Source organism: Perognathus longimembris, chromosome 20 (genome assembly GCF_023159225.1).
Source record: "Perognathus longimembris pacificus isolate PPM17 chromosome 20, ASM2315922v1, whole genome shotgun sequence".
Taxonomy (NCBI): Eukaryota; Metazoa; Chordata; class Mammalia; order Rodentia; family Heteromyidae; genus Perognathus; species Perognathus longimembris.
Window position 1 is genome coordinate 20,895,239 of NC_063180.1, and position 19,724 is coordinate 20,914,962.

Sequence of the window (19,724 nt, forward strand, 5' to 3'; positions counted from 1 at the left end):
CCAAAGCCCTCTGGGAATTGGAGTTCGCGCGGCCGCGGACTACACTTCCCAGAATGCAGCGCGGCCGCTGAGCCTAGGGGAAGGAAGCCAAAGTCAGAGGTCTGAAGAATTTCCAAGAGGCGGGAAGGCATTTGGATGCACATGCGCAGAATCGCGTGGTCGGCTGGGAGATGAAGTCCACTTGCTCTCATTTTTGACTCGGGACCCTTTGAAGAAAGGGAATTGCAAAAAGGGTGAAAGAGTGGAGAGTAGAGAAAAAAAAACCAAGCGTTTGGGTTTTAACAATACTTATTTATGCTCATTAACACAATAATTAACACAGTGCGTTTATGCTTTCCCAATCACCCCATTCTTTTACCTACCAATGCCTGCTAATGTATAAATGAAAAAAAAAGAAAGACCCAGGCACTAGGAGCCAGTCTGCAGCATAGTTAGAATAGAAGCAGGAATAAATATTGCATGGGTAGCTTTATGCTAGACACCTTGCAGACAACCTTAGCAAGGTGTATGATCCCAGGTTTATCAAAGTTAATGCAAAAGACAGAGCCTCTTCTCCATACCAATAAAAGAAAGTGATTTGGACGAAAATACCTTGAACCATCAGGGACTCTACTCTCTATTAGATGTCTAGATTGCCTTTCCTTAAAGGTGTGTGTGCGTGTGTGTGTGTGTGTGTGTGTCTTTGTGTCAGTCCTGAGGCTCAAACTCAGGGCCTGACCACTGTCCTTGAGTCTTTGTGCTCATGGCTAGCACTCTACCACTTGAGCCACAGCTTCACTTCCAGCTTTTGGGTGATTAATTAAAGGCAAGACTCAGCCAAAGGGCTAGGAATATGGTCTAGCGGTAGAGTGCTTGCTTCGTATACATTGAAGCCTGGGGTTCAATTCCTCAGCACCACATATATAGAAAAAGCCAGAAGTGGCGCTGTGGCTCAAGTGGTAGAGTGCTAGCCTTGAGCAAAAGGAAGCCAGGGACAGTGCTCAGGCCCTGAGTTCAAGTCCCAGGACTGGCAAGAAAGAAAAAAAAAACTCAACCAAGTGTGAGTGGCTTGTTCCTGTAATGCTACTCAGCAGACTGAGATCTAAGGATCACAGTTCAAAGTCAGCCGGACAGAAAAGTCCATGAGACTCTTTTCTTTAATTTAATTTAATTTTTTGTGTCAGCCATGGGGCTTGAATTCAGGGCCTTGGTGCTGTCCCAGTGCTCTTCAGCTCAAGGCTAGTGTTCTAAACACTTTGAGCCATAGTGTCACCTCCAGTTTTTGAGTGGTTAGTTGGAGATAAAAAGTCCCACAGACTTTCCTGCCTAGGCTGGCTTTGAACTGTGATCCTCAGATCTCAGCTTCCAGAGTAGCTAGGATTACAGGTGTGAGCCACTGGCATCCAGCCACGAGACTGTTACCTCCAACAAACTATTTAGAAAAAGCCAGAAGTGGTGCTGTGGCTCAAGTGGTAGAGTGCTAGCCTTGAGCACAGAGTGGCACAGAGACGATCCCCAGCCCCTGAGTTCAAGCCCCAAGACTGGCAAAATAACAACAACAACAACAACAACTCCTCTCACAGATTTTCCTGCCTGGGCGGGCTTCAAACCAGGATCCTAATAGCTGGATGTCTTGGATTATATAGGCCTGAGCCACCAGGGCACAGCTTTAAAGTTATATTGGTTTTTCCCAGCCCATTCTCCTCCTGCATTATAATAATGAGTCTTCTAAAATGTACAGTTTACTTGCATCTCAAAAGAACTTGCAAACTTCGTGAGGAAAATCTAGGACTAAGGTTCAATTCCACCTTGGCAAAGTTCCCAGCATTGAACATAGTGCTTGGCACACAAGTAGGCACCGATTCACTATGCACCGAGGGACAAAGCATGGGGATGGGGTAACTCGGAGTCAGGAGCCCGTTAGCATCTGGGGGCAAAAGGGCTCCGTCACCTCTTAATGACCCCAAGGTCTCTGAAGGTGGGAGACTGAACAGGCGTCGACCTCAGAGGCTGCCGAGCGGCAGGGGGCGTGGCCTCCGGAAAAGGCGGGTAGCTGGACGAGCGCTGATTGGCCAGTCTCCTGGAGCTCGCCGGCAAGTGTCTGGAGACACGAGGCCCGGCCGGCGAGGCCCGTGGGTCCCCTCCGCGGGTTGCGCAGTGCGCCTGCGCAGGGCCACCTCGCCTGACCTTTGGAGGCTCGTCGGGGTCGCACCTCACTCTGCTTTGGCAGGAGCTGGAGAAGGCGTCGCCCGGCGGCGCTGGCGCGTGCCTCGCTCCACGACGCTCGGGCTGGGAGTTCACACCTATCCCTCGAGCCCTACGGGAGCCCAGAACTCAGGCAGCCGCCGGCGGGAGTCTGGGGACATCGGTGCATATTTTGCCCGCCCAGGACCGACCGGCCCCGGACGTTGTGGGGGTTCTGACTCCCGAGTGTGGGGCTGTCGAGAAAACACAATTTAAGCCTCGGGCCATTCTTGTCACCGCTTGAGGTAGGTGCCGGAGGCTCAGGGAAACTGGCGAGGAGTGAATGTCGGGGTGTGTGGCATGGGGGGCGTGGGGTCTCCCAGGGGCTCTAGCCAGCCTGAGGGGACTTGGGCGTCCCCCACCCCCGGTCCCGGGTGTGGGGGCCCTGTGGGGGACATAGGGTCTGGGGATGTAGCCAGCGATTGTTTGGGTTTCCGCCTGGGTCGAGTTTTAGGGCTCCCCCAACCAGAAGTCGGATCTTTGGAAAGCGCTGTGTAGGGAAGCCCTTGGGAGTCTGGGGTACCCTCGGAGTTTCGTGTGGAGGCAGCTAATCCGGGGATCCTGAGGAAGTGGGATGTGTATGACTAGAAGCTTCCATGTTGGAATCTGGATACCCCAATGTGGGGGGGGAGGGGTGGCGGTCTGGAAGTCTTACTAATTTAAAATTCTGGAGTTTTCTGGGAAGGGGGTGGTCTGCAGTGGAAGGACTGGAGACTTAGAGTCAGGCTTCAAATCTATAGGGCGTTAGATTAAGAGCCTAAATCCCGGTGCCTGTGGCGCATGCCTGTCATCCTAGCTAGCTACGCAGGAGGCTGAGATCTGAGGATCGCGGTTCAAAGCCAGCCCAGGCAGGAAAGTCTGTGAGACTCATATCTCCAATGACCCACCAGAAAACCCCACGTTGTCCTGTGGCTCAAGTGTAGAACGCTAGCCATGAGCTGAAGAGCTCAGGGACAGCACCCAGGCCCAGAGTTCAAGCCCCACACCTGACCCCCCCCCCCCCCAAAAAAAAATTAAGGGCTGGGAATGCGGTTTAGCGGTAGAGTGCTTACCTCACACAGGAAGCCCTGAGTTTGATTCCTCAGCACTACATATATAGAGAAAGCCAGAAATGGCACTGTGGGTCAAGTGGTAGAATGCTAGCCTTGAACAAAATGAGTCCAGGGGGACTGGAAATATGGCCTAGTGGCAAGAGTGCTTGCCTCGTATACATGAAGCCCGGGGTTCGATTCCTCAGCACCACATATATAAAAAACGGCCAGAAGTGGTGCTGTGGCTCAAATGGCAGAGTGCTAGCCTTCAGCAAAAAGAAGCCAGGGGCAGTGCTCAGGCCCTGAGTCCAAGGCCCAGGACTGGCAAACAAACAAAACAACAACAACAACAAATGAGCCAGGGACAGTCCAAGCCCCAGCACTGGCAAAAAAAAAAAAGATTAGGAGCCTAAAATCTCAATTTGAGTTTTGGGGTGTGTGTATGCCAGTCCTGGGGCTTGAACTCAGGACCTGGGTCTTGTCTCTGAGCTTTTCACTTTTCAGGCTGGCTTTGAACCTTGATCCTCATATCTAAGCCTCCAGAGGATTACAGGTGTGAGTCACCAATGCCCAGCTTTAGGTTTTCAATTGAGGTCTATGAGTCCATAGTCATGGGCAGTGGGGACTCTTAAGTTGAAAAGAAGCATCCAAGGGAAAATGAAGAGTACCCATCATGTAACCCATTGCTCTGGGCATCCTAGACATCGCTAATGATCTGTTTTTCCTCTTTGCAGATGTTTTTTTCTGGGGGCTATTTGAGTTCCTCTGAACAGCCCAACAATGGTTCTTTGGGCCAGAATAACAGGTAATGACTCCCCCAACTCCCTTCCAGCTCCAGCCATTCTGATTGGATAATAGCATAATTGGCTGGAGTATAGTTAAGTAGTAAAGAGTTCGCCTAGCATGTGTCAAATGTGAGGCCCTGGGTTCAAGCCTCAGGACCACAACTAATAATGACAAACAATAACAACAAGATTTACTTGTTGCTAGGTCCTTAGCTCAGACTTTTTTTTTTTTGCCAGTCCTGGGTCTTGAACTCTTGGCCTGGTCTCTATCTATCCCTGAGCTTTTTTGCTCAAGGCTAGCACTGTACCATTTGAGCCTCAACCCCACTTCTGGTTCTTTGCTAGTTAATTGGAGATAAGAGTATCTCATACGCTTTCCTACCCTGGCTGGCTTTGAACCTGGATCCTCAGATCTCAGCTTTCTGAGTAGCTAGGATTACAGGGGTGAGCTACCACTGTCTGACTTGGTTATTACTTTTTTTTTTTTTTACTTTTCTTTTTCTTTTTTTTTTTCTTTTTTGCCAATCCTGGGGCATGAACTCAGGGCCTGGGCTCTTTCTGTCCCTGAGCTTTGTTTGCTTAAAGCTAGAACTCTATCACTTGAGTCACAGAGCCATTTCCAACTTTTTCTGTTTATGTGGTACTATGGAATTGAACCCAGGGCTTCATGAATGCTAGGCAAGCACTCTAGCACTAAACTACATTCCCAGCCTGTTTTTTTTTTTTTTATACAGTATCTCTTTCTGCCTGCACTTGGGCTGCAGCCCAGCTCATCTCAGGTTTCCTATTGTAGCTGGAATGACAGGCACATTCATCCATGCCCAACCTGAGATGGAGTTGTGTGAACTTTTCTGCCTGGGTTGGCCTCAGACCATGAGCCTCTGGATCTCAATCTCCCATATAGCTTAACCTGATAGGTGGATGTGAGCCACCCATGCTCCAATCATGACTTATTGAGATGAGAGTCTTGTTAACTTTGCCTGAGATGACTTTAAATTTATGATCCTCCCAATCACTGCCTCCTGAGTATCTGAGAGTACAGGTGTGAGTCACCCCATTGAAGGACAATAAGGGTTCAAAGCAAAAGAGTGATATAGCCAGATTTGTGCTTCAGAAAGCTCTAGTAAAGAGCAGGGATGGAGGATGCCAGACAGGAGGCTGGGAGCCCTGTGAGGATGTCATTGGGGACCAGAGGACTGAGTAAGAGGCTGAGCCCTTAGGAATGATGAGAGTTGGCTGCTGCTTCTTCTTTTTATTGTGGTCAGTTGTGGGGCTTGAACTCAGGGCCTGGGTTCCTCAGAGCTTCTTTTACTTGGGGCTAATGCCACAGCACCACTTCTGGTTTTCTGGTAGTTCTTTGGAGATAAGAATCTCACAGACTTTGCTGCCCAGGCTGGCTTTGAACCACAATCCTCAGCCTTCTAAGTAGTTGGGATTATAGGCATGAGCCACCAGCACCTAGCTGAGGCTTGACTCCTACCAATGCCCAAAACAGAGTCTTGGGTGTTCCCAGAGTAGGACTGAGCTCAGTCATGGCCTGTGGTCATTGAGATGGGATATTTGGAGGATCACATCCTAAATTCATTTGTAGTTATTCTAACCCCAAGTTGGCCCTTGTTGCTCAACAGGAATGAGAAGAAAAATCATACCATCAAACTACGAGAGCTGGCACTGATGCTCCCCATTTCTCAGAAGAGTGGAACCAAGAAGCTGACCAAGGTTTGGGGACAGGAGAGGAGGCAGACTAAGGTGGCAGGGTTCATACAGTAGTAATTAGGGTCCAATCCTGGGAGATCTGTCAGATTCTGTCAGTGACCAACATTGAAGTGGGAATGGCCCTGCTTTGAGGAGTCATTTCTGGGTGTCTGTGACCCTGTAACTTGAAGCCTGAGGATTCCTTCCCCCCCCCTTTTTTTTTTGGCTTTTTGTCAGTTGTGGGGCTTGAATTAAGGGCCTGGGCACCCGAGCTTCTTTTGCTAAGCCACAGCTCTACTTTTGGTTTTCTGGTGGTTCATTAGAGATAAAAGTCTCCATGACTTTCCTGCCTGGGCTGGCTTCGAACTACAGTCCTCAGATCTTGAGCCACTAGCACCTAGCAAAGATTCCTTTTTGTTTCGTGGTGCTAGAGGTAGAACCAAGATCCTCACTCATACTAGGAAAGTGCTCTGAGCTATACCCCGAGTACTCCCGATGGGTTCATTTACACAGAAGGCAGGGCCAGAGTCATGCAGCCATAGATTCAAGTCCTCCTCCAGCTTTACAGCTACATGCTCTGGGAAGCTTCCTCAACCTGTAATCCTAGTGACTCAGGAGGCTGGGATCTGAGGTTCAAAATTCAAAGCCAGCCAGGGCTAGAAAATCCTGGAGACTCTTATTTCTAATGAACTACCAGAAAACCGGAAGTGGTGCTGTGGCTAAAAGTGGTAGAGCACTAGCCTTGAGCGAAAAAGTTCGGGGACAGTGTCCAGACCTTCAGTCCAAGCCCCACAACCAGTTAAAAAAATAAAAGTACCAGCCTAACTGATTGCAGATAACTTTGTGAAACTTTAATGAAATCCTGAAGGTTTGGTATGGCGTTTTCTTTCTCCCTTCCCTCTTATTCATTCATCTACCCATTCATTTGACACTCTTCTGGAAAGACCTGTGAATATCAGAGCTGTTCTGGTTCCAATAGGGAAACAAAGTTCTGCAGGACTCAGTCCTTCTCTGAAAGCTCAGAGTCTACCAGGAAGAGGAGGATCTGATCCTAGCTAGAGTTCCTGACCCGCCTTTCAAGAGGTTCAGGGGAAGGGGTGACTTGCCTACCCCTCCCCTACCCCTACCTTCCAGCAACCACCAGACCCCATTGATTCCTCTTCCTAACATGCTCTCAGTAGTAGGACCTCTGCAGCAAACTTAGTGGCTTTAAAGATAAACTTATCCAGGTATAGTGGCTCACACTTGTAATCTTAACTTCTCAGGAGGCTGGATCTGAGGATCACAGTACAAAGCCAGCCAGAATAGGAAAGTCTGTGAGACTCTTATTTCCAATGACCACAAGTGGAGCCAGAAGTGGAGCTGTGGTGCAAGTGGTAGAGACCTAGCCTTGAGCAAAAACATCAAGGCTAGTGCCCAGGCCTTGAATTCAAGCCCTAGTGTTCTTGGACAATTCTGAAGTTCAGGTGTCCCACTGACCTAAAGTCAAGGTGTAAGCAGGGTGATTTTTCTTGCAGGAATGGGGAACTTTCTCTGCCAGGGTCATTTGGGCTATACAACACTATGAGTAGAGGCAGAGAGGCTGCAGGCAGCTGAGGAGGAGCCTACATGTCTTTCCAGTCATGAACCAAATGTTTTCACAGACCCTGAACAGCCCTTGGGCCTGGCCACGCATTCCTCATCTGCACTGGACTCCAGGGCACAAGTGTTACCTTTGTCTTTGTCTATGTTTAGAGCTCATCTGTGCATGTACAAATCTCCCTCCTCTCCTTCTCTGCCTTCCTCCCTTTTGCCTGTCTTCCTCTTAAAATCTACCTCACCAGGCACTGGTGGCACATGCCTGTTGTCTAAGCTATCCAGGAGGCTGAGATCTGAGGATTTGTGGTTCAAAGCCAGGCCAGGCAGGAAAGTCTATGATTCTTTATTTCCAATTACCCACCAGAAAACTAGAAGTAGAACTGTAACTCAAAGTGGTAGAGCACTAGACTTGAGCAGAGCTCAGGTACAGCACCCTGGCCAACCAAAAAAAAAAAAAAAAGAAAAGAAGAGAAAAGCAAAGAGATCCTCATCAACAAGGCAGTGGTGGCTCAGGCCTGTAATCCTAATTACTCAGGAGGCTGAGATCCAGGGATTAAAGTTGGAAACCAACCGAGTCAGGAAAGTCCTTGAGACTCTGATCTCCAATTAACCACCAAAAAGGCTGGAAGTAGAGCTGTGGCTTAGGTAGTAGAGAGCTGGTCTTGAGCAAAGCTCAGGGACAGTGCCTAGGCCCTGAATTCAAGATACAGGACTGGCCCACATGTGTGTGCTTGCACAAGCATATGCATGCGTGCACATACACACACACACACACACACACACACACAAGCTAATGATCTCTATAAGACAGGAAATAATCTCCCCATCCCCAGATCCTTACCTCACTCACATCTGCTGAGGTCCCTTTGTTGCCCCAAATCACCTATATGTAGAACTGTGGATTTCAATGAGGACATTTTTAGAATGTGGACAGACATGGACTATTGGAGTGAGTTTTTCCTCTGTCCTCAGACCTCTTGCATATTTGTTGTGCATAAGTGTTGTAAGAGGCTCTGGGGACCAGAGATGATAAAAACGTAATCCCTGTCTTAAAAATGACAGTCTAGCCAGGGGACAGGCAGCATTTTGTAACTGAACAGATGACCACATCCGTCAGAGTTCTCTCCCACTTTAGGATACTATGTTTTTGTCTATTTGTTATTTTGGAGGTGTTAGGGCTTGAACTCAGGGCCTTATACTTGCTAGTCAGGTACTCTACCACTTGATTTGCACCTCCAGCCTTTTTATCTCTTACCTCAGTTATTTATTTATTTTGATTTTTTTTCTGGTCCTGAGGCTTGAACTCTGAGACTGAGCTCCTTTTGCTCAAGGCAAGCACTCTACCATTTGAGCTACAGCATAGCACCATTTCACCTTTTTCTGTGATTACTTGGAGATAAGAGTCTCACAGACTTTCCTGCCCTAGCTGGCTTCGAACCATAATCCTCAGATCTCAGTCTCCTGAGTAGCTGAGATTACAGGCATGAGCTACTGGGGCCTAGGCTTTAGTTTAGTTAGTTTGTTTGTTTCAGATAGCTCTACTCTTTTTTGTTTGTTTGTTTGTTTTTGGCCTGTGGCTGGTCTCAGACCATGATTCTCCTACCTATTGCCTATCCAGTAGCAGAGATGTCAAGCATGCACCACCATGCCATTTTATTGGTTAAGATGGGGTGGGAAGGTGTCTCTAACTTTTTGTCCAGTCTGGCTTCAAACTGTGATCCTCCAGATTTCTATCCCCTTAGTAGCTTGGCGTGACAGCCATGCATGAGCCGCAGTACCTGGCTTAGGCTCGCTTTGTCATTTAAGGAGACAAGCACAGAGGGGTGAGATGATTCGTCACTCGCCCATAAGTCCCATGAAGGCAAAGAAAGCATGTCTAATTTACCCTCAGATGCTTAGCCCCTTAGTGAGTAGCCCCAGCTCAGGAAGACCCGGTGGCTGAGTGGCTAATGCTCGGTCCCCAGGAGGGGGTGCCCTGCTAGGTGCCATGGGGTGTGTGGGGGCAGGAGGGCTCGGAGGCTCCTTTTCTGTGACAGCCCCTGGATGAACCTCCTCTCCATTCTGTGTGCTTGAGACACAGAAATCAACTCCTAAGCGCCATTCTGAACACCAACAGCTCAAGGTCAATGGAGAACAACAGGGCAGCAGATAATGATGAAACAATGTGGCAATGCCTCCATGATTCCATGGTTGTACAAGTGTGAAAAGGAAGATAAAAGGGAATTTTTTTAATGGCAGGGAGGACACTGGGAATGTGGCTTAGCGATGGAGTGCTTGCCTAGCATGCATGAAGCCCTGGGTTCGATTCCTCAGCACCACATACACAGAAAAGGCCAGAAATGGCACTGTGGCTCAAGTGGTAGAGTGCTAGCCTTGAGCAAAAGAAGCTCAGGGACAGTGCTCAGGCCCTGAGTTCAAACCTCAAAAAACTGAGGAGAAAGGGGAATAAAGTGCAGAGGAAGGAGACTCAAGCTGTAGAGCACCTGCCTAGCAAGCACCAGATCCTGAGTTTGAACCCCAATACCACCAACAAGGGTGAGAAGGGTCAGGCAGGCAGGTGTTCAAAAGGAGAAGGAGGCAGATGAGGGAGTCTGTGGAGAGATGAAAGCTTCACAATCAGGGATACAGCATAAGCAAAGGGCCTGGGGCCAGCCTGTCTTGGCTGTCCTGAGTGTGGCTTCTGTGCCCTGTGTGTTTTTAGAAGGAGATCCTGGTGCATGTTCTGCACTACATCCGGTACCTTCAGAACAGCATCAATGTGGTCCAGACCCTGATCGGATGCCACATCAGCTGCTGGGAAGCGGGGCCCACAGGTAAGCATTTCCCATTGGCTGCCCCATACCACGGCAAGTGAGCACCCTCTATCCCTGGCTTCCCACACCACAGCCTGAGGAAGGGATGGCATCAGAGATGCTGTGGGGGCCTCCAGGAGGGGCGCAACATGGGAGCAAGAGCAGGCAGGCGGGGATGAGCAGAAACGTGCGGAATGTCTGGGGACAGACAGGCAGTGAATGTGATGGAGGAACAGGGGAACACCCAGATGATGGGCAGGGGGAGCCTGGGCCTCATCCTTGTGACCTCAGACTCTCTGGGCTTCAGTTCTGTCACCTGCAGAGCAAGATTTGACAGCCCATCTGTGTGTGTGTGTGTGTGTGTGTGTGTGTGTGTGTGTGTGTGCACACCTGCAGCCTGTGCCCACCCAGTGCTACATGAACTATACCTTGTGTTGTCCTTGTCCCTGGAAAACATGGCCACCCATGTTGGCAGAAGATGAGGTATGGGGGAGAGGGGGGATTCATCAGGGTCTGGGATGAAATCCTGAAAGGAAAAAAGATGAGAATTACTTGAGATTTAAGCCACAGAACATCATGATCAGATGAAAGGGGTTTTGTGTTAGAACAAGATCCCTGCCGCCCAATGTACAGGACAGGTTGTATGAGTGAAACTGGAATCCGAGAGACCAGAGAAAATGCTTCTAGAGCAATCTGGAAAAAAAAGGACCACGAGGCCTGGCACCGGCGGCTCACATCTGTCATCCTAGCTACTCAGGACGCTGAGATCTAAGGAGCATCAAGGTTTGAAGCCAGCCCGGGCAAGAATGTCTGTGAGACTCTTATCTCCAATGAATCACCAAAAAGCCAGAAGTAGAGCTGTGGCTCAAGTAGTAGGGCACCAATCTTGAGCAAAAAAGCTCAGGGACAGTGCCCAGGCACAAAAAAAAATTAAAAAAAATGAGGTTGTACTCTGGCAGGGCTGTTGGAATAGTAGACCAAATGGGTAACTTAGGGGAGATGTTAAATACAGAAGTCTTGAGAGGCCTGGGGTCACCCCAAGGTAGGTGGTGGCCTCAGAGGTGAGGAAGATGGGAGAAGGGACAGGTTTTTTTTGGGGGGGGTTGTAAGGCACTAGGAAGGTGGTGAGTCCTTTTATTTTCTTGGCCAAGGCCCAGAGCAGCTGCAGAGAACCCCAAATTTTTGCCCTATTCTGCTATCACCTCCTCTGAGACCTCAGTTTCCCTATTTGTAGAGCCCACTTGGGAACCTACCACATCTGGAAGGCAGGACAATGTGCTGGAGCAGGACAGAAAGCCAGACCCGGCGTCCTTCATCCTCCCACCAGCGCTGGGTCAGAACTCATCTTCAGATCAGGCCAAGCAGAGATTCACTACCCCGCCTAGCTCCCCAAGCTCTCAGAATTCTCATCTTTGGGAGGCCTGCCACAAACCTCGGAAGAAAAAGTGCAAGTCAAGCCGAGGATCAGGTAGATGTGTGTTCAGCGGCCGCTGACCAGGAAGCAGAGGTCAAATGGGAGCATGGCCTCTTCTGGGGTATGGAGAGCTCCAATTCCCAGACTCCTGAGGCCCAGGGTGGCCATAGCCCCCACTTCCTCCTCAGGACAGGCACCAGCCACAGGTGTCTCCAGATAACACAGGAGCCTACACAGACTGGGCTCAAGCAGTGCTCTCATGAGAGATACTGCTTAGACTCAAGGAAGGATGCTGCCCCTATGTGTTGTCTTGGACAAGGCCAACCTGGGTAATTTTTGTTGTTTGGTGGTGTGTGGACAGGGGCAGGACTACATGACCAGTGCTGGAAGATCTGCGCATGCCCAGGAGGCATGAGAATGACTGAGTCAGGCCAAGCCTTCTGGGGACAGTCAGGCAACCCGCCTCCCTGTCCTCCCCACCTCCCAAGCTTCTGACACCCCATCTCTACTCACAGAAGAGCAGGATGGACCCCAGATGCCCCGGCGCTCTCTTGATCTGCACAAGCCTGAGGAAGGGGAGACCACATTTCCAGACCCAAGAGAAGAAAATCTGGGGGTAACTGCCACCCCGCCACAATGCCCTGACCTCTGCGATCACCTCTCGGCTGTACTGCCCTCACTGCAGGATGGCGGTGAGGAAGGGATATTCCAACTGGTAGCACAGGACCTGGCTGAGAATGTTGACTCCTACGACTTCACAAGTTAGTCTCTTCCCTCATCATTTACTCAGTCCTGTGTGTGTGTGTGTGTGTGTGTGTGTGTGTGTGTCTGTCTGTCTGTCTGTCTGTCTGTCTGTCTGTCTGTGTCTGTGTCTGTGTCTGTGTCTGTGGGCTTGAACTCAGGACCCAGGCACGCTGTCCCAGAGCTTTTGTGCTCAAGGCTGGTGCTCTAACTCTTGAGCCACAGCTCTTCATCCAGCTTTTAGTGGTTAATTGGAGATAAGAGTCTCACAGACTTTTCAGGCTGGGCTGGGTTTGAACCATAATCCTCAGTTCTTAGTCTCCTGAGTAGCTAGAATGATAGGTGTGGGTCACTGGCACCTGGCTAGTAAACTCAGTCTTTCAGTGTTCTTTTCTGGGCACTGTGGTGCCCCAAACTATACAATGGGTCATGGGGTACACATTGCCTCTCCCTTGCCAGTGCTCCAGGTCTTGCCTCTATAAGAGAGAAGAAGATCGGGGTGGCCCTTGTCTAGAAGCTTCAGGCTGCAGAACTGGGGATAGGACAGGGCCTCCCCTTCAGGCATCTCTGAAGCAGCCAGACTGTCTCACACGTCTGGCACCACACCAGCTGGGAGCGGAGAGGACTTGAGTTCCAGCCTGGTCGCACACTGCCACACGCATGGGTGGCAGCTTTTCCTTCAACAATGCCCGTGCTGCATTAGTGGCCAAGTTCACTATGCAGTGAAGGAATCACCTTGTAACAACATGGGGACAATGCAGAGTGACACAGACTTCTTGGGGTGTCCTACAATGCTGTGCACCCCTTCAGGATGCTTCCAATAGGGACAGTGAAGACAAGAAATCTATGGGTGATTCATGGGTACCCCTGGCCTCACTCTGAGACCCTTGTAGCCTGTAGTGTGGGACTGGAATGGGGGATTGGGAGGGCGGATGGCAGATCCTGACCCTTCTCTGTCCCTGCTGTCGGGGAGCTCTGGAGTCTGGCCCAATCCATAAGATTGGTCATCGTGATTTGCACCCCCCACGCCCCTCCGCAGACTTCTGGGCTATGGACAATGCCGAGGCCAATGAACCCAAGCCTGATGAAGAGGCCCAGCGAGCAGTAGAGACAACCTTCTTCATGAACAAGGTGCAGCTCTCGCCCAGGTAAGGGACCTGAGGGGTGCTCGTGGAAGGAACAGGTTAGATCCAGGCAGGTGTCCATCCTCGCTGGTGTTCCTCAAACAGCACCCACAGCCTGGCTCTGTGCTGTGCTGGGTGTTGAAAGCTCATGGGAAAGCTTTGCCTTCCGACTCCTGTCTCCAGCCTGGCCCCACTTCACTGAGACTTTTTCTTTTTTTGTCAGTCATGGGGCTTGAACTCAGGGCCTGGGCCCTGTCACTGAGCAATTTTGCTCTAGGCTAGTGCTGTACCACTTTGAGCCACAGTGCCACTTCCGGTTTTCTGGTGATTAATTGGAAATTAGAGTGTCACAGACTTTTCCTGCCTGGGCTGGCTTGGAACTGTGATTCTCATTTCTGTATCTCCTGAGTAGCTAAGGTTACAGGCATGAGCTACCAGCACCTGGCTCTGAGTGACTTTTCTAATGCACACCCAATGACCATGGCGGACATGGCTTGATGCCCCTTCCCTGGGGTGATGTTGGGTGGAGCCCTAACATCACACAGTACTGGAGAGAGTCTGTGTAGTCTGTGCTCCCCCCCCTCGCTGTGTCAGTCCTCTCCTCTCCTGCCTCACCCACAAATCTCACACTTCACAACATGAAATAACCCCCTTAACTCCCCTCTCCCTCAGGCTTCACACAAATCCCTCAGGCCTTGTTACTCTCTTCTGACTCTTGTCCCTCTTTCTGGAAAGCCTGCTCCCCTAATCCACTGGGGAAATTTGGGAAATTTCACATGCCACCTTTGAGCTCACTGAAGCCTTCCTTCTTTCCTACCTCCCCCCCCCCATCTCAACCTCCTTGAACCTCCTCCAGTAGCCCTCCTCTGTTGCCCGCATCTGCTCCCAGCTCTTCTTTTCACAATATTCAAAACATCTTGGGAGCCAGAGCCGTGAAGCTCCAGGGGCCAGCACCCAAAGTGTCACATGAGAAGTGCAAAGGAGCATCACAGGGCCATGCCCAGCCCGGGCTCTGTGTCTGACTCTTGATTTCATCTCTTGCAGACAGATGCTGATCTCCAGTGAGGAGCTGGACAAGGAAATCCTAGGTGCTGACATTTGGCTTCCTGCCTGGGAGACAAAGGAGGGACCCTCTGGTGATTGAAATGCTGTCTGTCTGCTGTGTTGGCTGTGAGCTTTCTTGTACCCTCCTCTGGGCAGGATCCCATGGCAGGAGGAAAGCAGGAAAGAGGTTGAGGATCTGATAAGCATGAGGATGGCAAATGCTCTGTGCCTGCTGTTTCAGCCCTTGGTTACTGTAGCAAACATTACTAATCAATCATCTTTAGTTTTAATCCCTTGAGCCCAGAGAGCATGACAGAATCTTTCTTAACACAAAATTACAGATCGCTAAAATAATTCTGTTAGACATGGTGCAAGATGATAGTGATTTTTGGGGTTTTTTTTTTTTTTTGGTCATGGGGCCTAGGTGTTGTCCCTGAGCTTTTTTGCTCAAGGCTAGCACTCTACCACTTTGTTTGTTTGTTTGTTTTTTGGCCAGTCCTGGGCCTTGGACTCAGGGCCTGAGCACTGTCCCTGGCTTCTTCCCGCTCAAGGCTAGCACTCTGCCACTTGAGCCACAGCGCCCCTTCTGGCCGTTTTCTGTATATGTGGTGCTGGGGAATCGAACCTAGGGCCTCGTGTATCCGAGGCAGGCACTCTTGCCACTAGGCTGTATCCCCAGCCCACACTCTACCACTTTGAGCCACAGCTCCACTTCTGACTTTTTGTGGTTAATTGGAAATAAGTCTCATAGTCTTTCCTGCCTGGGTTGGCTTTGAACCATGGTCCTTAGATCTTGGCCTCCTGAGTGGCTAGGATTATAGGTGTGTGACCAGTGCCCCGACCTGCTTGTGATTTTTGAGTTTTTGCCATCTCTGTTGTAATGCTAGGCATGATGCCTTATTATTATTATTATTATTATTTTGTGCCTGTTCCAGAGCTTGAACTCATGGCCTCACACGCTCACTCAGCTTTTTTGCTCATGGCTGACACTCTACCTCTTGAGCCACACCTCTAGCTAATTGCAGGGGGGTCTCATGGATGCAATCCTCCAGGTCTCAGTTTCCTGAGTAGGATGACAGAGAGGAGCCACCTAGCATCCAGCTATTAATTCCTTCTACCAAAAACCCCAAAAAAGAAACGGGGCAGTGATCCCCCACCACATGCCCTGTGCCTGGCAGCACCCCTCAAAGACAGGTTCTGTGTTGCAGGAGGGGAACAATCTCTGACCACACTTACAAGCCCCCTGTTTCTTTTACAGAGAGCCCACAGGTCGTGGAGCCTCCCCAGAGCAATACTTGGGGTGCGGCAGACTACACAAGCAACAACTTAGCACTTAGCCCTTTATTCTTCAGCTCCCCGAGCAAAGTTCTGCCACAGCCCATCTTGCAGGATGACACCTTCTATCTGACCGAAGGTAAGCTTCCACAACAGACTCCTCCTTCACTCAGAAAACTTGGGACTTCTATCCTGACTCCTAAATGCCCAGCCCATGTGGGGCCTGCTGGATCCCCAGGAATGGGTGACCTCACCCCAGCCCTGCCCCTAGGAGCCACAGCCCAGCACAGGGACAGTCACAGGCCAACTGGAGAGGCTGAAGCTCCACAAGCCCAGAGCAGGAAGCCATGTCCTCTACCTCAGGGCCAAAAGGGCTCCTAGGGAGCCTTTGAGCAGGACTGAACTTGGGGTAGAGAACCACAAAGGAGAACGCCAACAGGCTCACGGATTCCAGCTAGTTAGGCCAGTGAGCCCAGCTCAGCTGGGAGAGAAGCATTTGTTTTAGCAGCGCTCTGCTCTCCCCAGGGCTTTTGGAAGATGCCTTCTTACAGCTTGAGTCCCTGCCGTCTCCCTGCTCACCCATGGTTCCCCTGGGGAAGGTAGGATCCACCATGTCCCCTTCTACCTGTCTGTCCATCTGTCCATTCACCCTTGCTTCTTCTCCTCCCTCTGCACTGGCAATCAGGGGCCTGGCAAAGACCCTATGAAACAAAGGAGGCTTGTGTCTTTTTTTGGTCAATCTTCAGTGCCTGGGTGCTATCCCTGGGCTTCTTTGTGCTCAAGGCTAGGACTCTACCAACTGAGCCATGGCATCACTTCCAGTTTTAGAGAGGGTAATTGGATAGAAAAGTCTCACAGGAACTTTGCCTGGGCTGGCTTTGAACCCTGATACTCAGATCTTAGCCTCCTGAGTAGCTAGGATTATAGGCATGAGCCACTGGCACTGGGACATGTGCGTGTGTGTGTGTGTGTGTATGTGTGTGTGTGTGTATGCATGCACGCCCATCCTGGGGCTTGAACTCAGGGCCCTGGTTCTGCCCCTGACTTTTTTTTTTTTTTGCCAGTCCTGGGCTTGGGACTCAGGGTCTGAGCACTGTCCCTGGCTTCCTTTTTGCTCAAGGCTAGCACTCTACCTCTTGAGCCACAGCACTACTTCCAGCTTTTTCTGTGTATGTGGTGCTGAGGAACTGAACCCAGGACTTCATGCATGCTAGGCAAGCACTCTACCACTAAGCCACATTCCCAACACCCCCCCCTTCTGCTTTTTTTTTTTTTTTTTTTTTTTTTTTGCTCAAAGCTAGTGCCCCATCACTTCAGTCACAACTCCACTTCTAGCTTTTGGGGATAGTTCATTGGAGATAAGACTCTCATAGACTTTCCTGTCCTGGCTGGCTTCAAACCATAATCCTCAGATCTTAGCCGCCTGAGTAGTTAGGATGACTGGCATGAGCTACTGGCTCCCGGTAGTGCTTAAAGTCAGGGCTTCTCACTCAGCTTGTCTGCCCATGGCAGGCACTTTACCACTTAAGCCCCACCCTAGCCTGGCTTTAGGCTGGTTAATTGGAGTTAAGAGTCTTATGGTTTTTTCTGCCTGGTCTGGCTTCAAGCCACTATCCTCTAAATCTCAGCCTCCCAAGTAGGATGCATGAACTCTCAGTGCCCAGTAGAGGATGGGTGTCTAACCTGAGCTGTGTCTGGAACATCAGTGAGTAGAGGGGGCCCTCTAGTCCCGATCCCCCTTCTCCCTCACCATGGTGCAGGATGGGCCATCCTGGGCCCCCCAGGAGCTTCCTGGCTCCTCCGGCCAGAACCGGCCCTTCCTCCCCGTGGACAAGTGCTACGTCTCGCTGAGTGACAGCAGCGAGACATCATCTGGATCCACTTCTGAGGACACAGACACGGCCACGGACACAGAATCCATGTGGGAGCAGGAAGAGGTGAGATGGGCGGCCAGCCACGGAAGGCTAGCAGGTGTTTCGAGCCCCTGCTTATCTCTCTCTCCTGCCCAGGACTTGCAGGCTGACCCCGAGGGAGTGCAGTCCTCCAGTAACGAGGATGACTGCTCCTGGACCCCTACCAGGCAGGCCATGAACCCCGCCTGGGGCAGGAGGACAGCCAAGAAGAACCGGGCCCACAGGGTCCCCGGGAAACCCAAAGAGAGCAAGAAAGCCTCCTGCCCAGCCCAGGCGAAGAAAAAGTGTGTCAACGGCTTCATCATGTTCTGCAGGATGAACCGGAAGCAGTACATCCGGTGGGTGGGGGCCTTGGGACACCCCCCCCCAGACTATGTGGCCCCACTGCTGGGAGACTTATTTGCCCCTTCCTCGAGCCCACTGCCTTGTGGAGCGTGGCACTCCCTGAGCCCCAGCACTGGTCAGGGCCTTTCTGTTGTGTGTGACGGAATTCTTGAGCTAAAAGAACACTCTATGGCTCACATGGCCGTAAAGGAAGGGACTGGTGTGCGGCCTGCAGTTGGTCCCGAGCTGGAACTATATTGCTGGTAATCTTTGTCCCTCTCGATTGACTGCGCCTTTCTGGCCCGGCTTCTTTCTCCAGTGTGCTGGACAGGGCTGGAAAGAACTGGGCTGGGCTTCCCCAGAAGGTCTGGCCCCCTGTCCTTTTACACTGGCAGCCTCCACTCTGACCTTCCAAGGACACATTCTTGGGGTTGACTTTAAAAAGTTGGGTGCCAGCTAGCTGGGGGCCAGGTGGCTCATACCTGTCATCCTAGCTACTCAGGGAGACAGATCTGAGGATCCTGGTTCAAAGCCAGCCTAAGAAAGTCCGTGAAACTCTCATCTCCAATTCACCATCAGAAAAGGCAAAAGTGGAGGTGGGGTTCAAGTGGGTAGACTGTTAGTCTTGAGCAAAAAAGCTCAGGGACAGTGCCCAGACCCTGAGCTCAAGCCCCAGGATTGGGCATCACACACACACACACACACACACACACACACACACACACACACACAGAGCTGGGTGTCAGGCTGGAGAGCAGGTTCTCTTCTAGGAACATCCGGAAATATCTGAGGGGTGGTGGCATCATGTCCCCTCTCCTCTCCTGGCACATGGGGTTTTCCCTTGGGGATGACTGAGGTGGTCCTGTTTACCCCTCGCTCCAGCAGGTGTAATGGGCTTCTCCAGCTAGCAGCTTAACCATGACCTGAGACCTCAGATGGCACATTAAAGCGCCAAGAGGCCAGGGGCCCTCGTGTGGCCATGTCCTTGGCCTCTACCAGGGTCAGGATGCCGTGGGCCTCGTGTCAGCTCCTCCCTCCCTTGTCTTAGAGCCTGTCCTGGAACTGCATCTACTGCAGCCACCAAGGAGCTGGCCCAGCTGTGGCGCATGATGTCCCTGAGAGAACGCAGGCCATACTGGTGAGGAATCTTGGTACCCATGGCAGGGGGACGGGGCTGGGGGGACTGTGTTGACCCTAGGTAAGCACAGCCATGCTCATAGACAGGTTGGGAGTTGACTGGGGTGAAGAATTTGTGGGGAGACAGCTTTCCTGGGGATTTGCCCACTAGTCACTGGCTTCCTTTCTTCCTCTGCTCTTGTTGTGTATTCTCTCGTCCTCTCCCCCATTTCTAAGCTAAGCCCTTGTGCATATGTGGCTAGTTCCCAGGGAGAGCCCCAGAGGTTGGCCCTGTAGTGTTGGAGCTCTGGCCTCCTTGCATACAACTTCTGGGGGACAGAGTCTGGGGGGAGGGGGCCAGGGGTGGTGGGAGAGTGAGTTAGCCCCATCTCCCCCCAGTGCCAAGGCGCGCAGGTTCAGCCGGCAGCACAACCGCGTGGTGAAGCAGGAGAACTCCACCAGCAGTGAGGATGAGGACTGGGAGCTGCCCAAGCCCTTCTGCCAGCTGCTGGCCCAGCGGGCATGCGCACCCCCGGAGCACGCCCTGCCACCCAAGCCTCACCACCAGTGAGGGGCTCCTCTAGGCCTTTATTTCTCCCATCACAGGAGCCAGGGCTAGGTTGAGCCCAGCTGCTGTGGGTTGCATCCCCACTTAGTGTTAGGAATTAA

General features: G+C 51.2%; 1 protein-coding gene across 1 annotated transcript; it reads left to right on the plus strand.

Moving 5' to 3' along the window:
• The first annotated feature begins 1,866 nt into the window (after positions 1-1,866).
• Positions 1,867-19,626, plus strand: Meiosin (meiosis initiator). Its single transcript, XM_048329991.1, has 14 exons — positions 1,867-1,877; positions 2,056-2,347; positions 3,989-4,059; positions 5,668-5,758; positions 10,014-10,125; positions 12,034-12,279; positions 13,299-13,407; positions 14,428-14,471; positions 15,686-15,841; positions 16,228-16,301; positions 17,463-17,639; positions 17,712-17,953; positions 18,988-19,077; positions 19,455-19,626. The coding sequence occupies exons 1-14, from the start codon at positions 1,867-1,869 to the stop codon at positions 19,624-19,626; spliced, it is 1,887 nt and encodes a 628-aa protein (XP_048185948.1).
• The last annotated feature ends 98 nt before the right edge of the window (positions 19,627-19,724 follow it).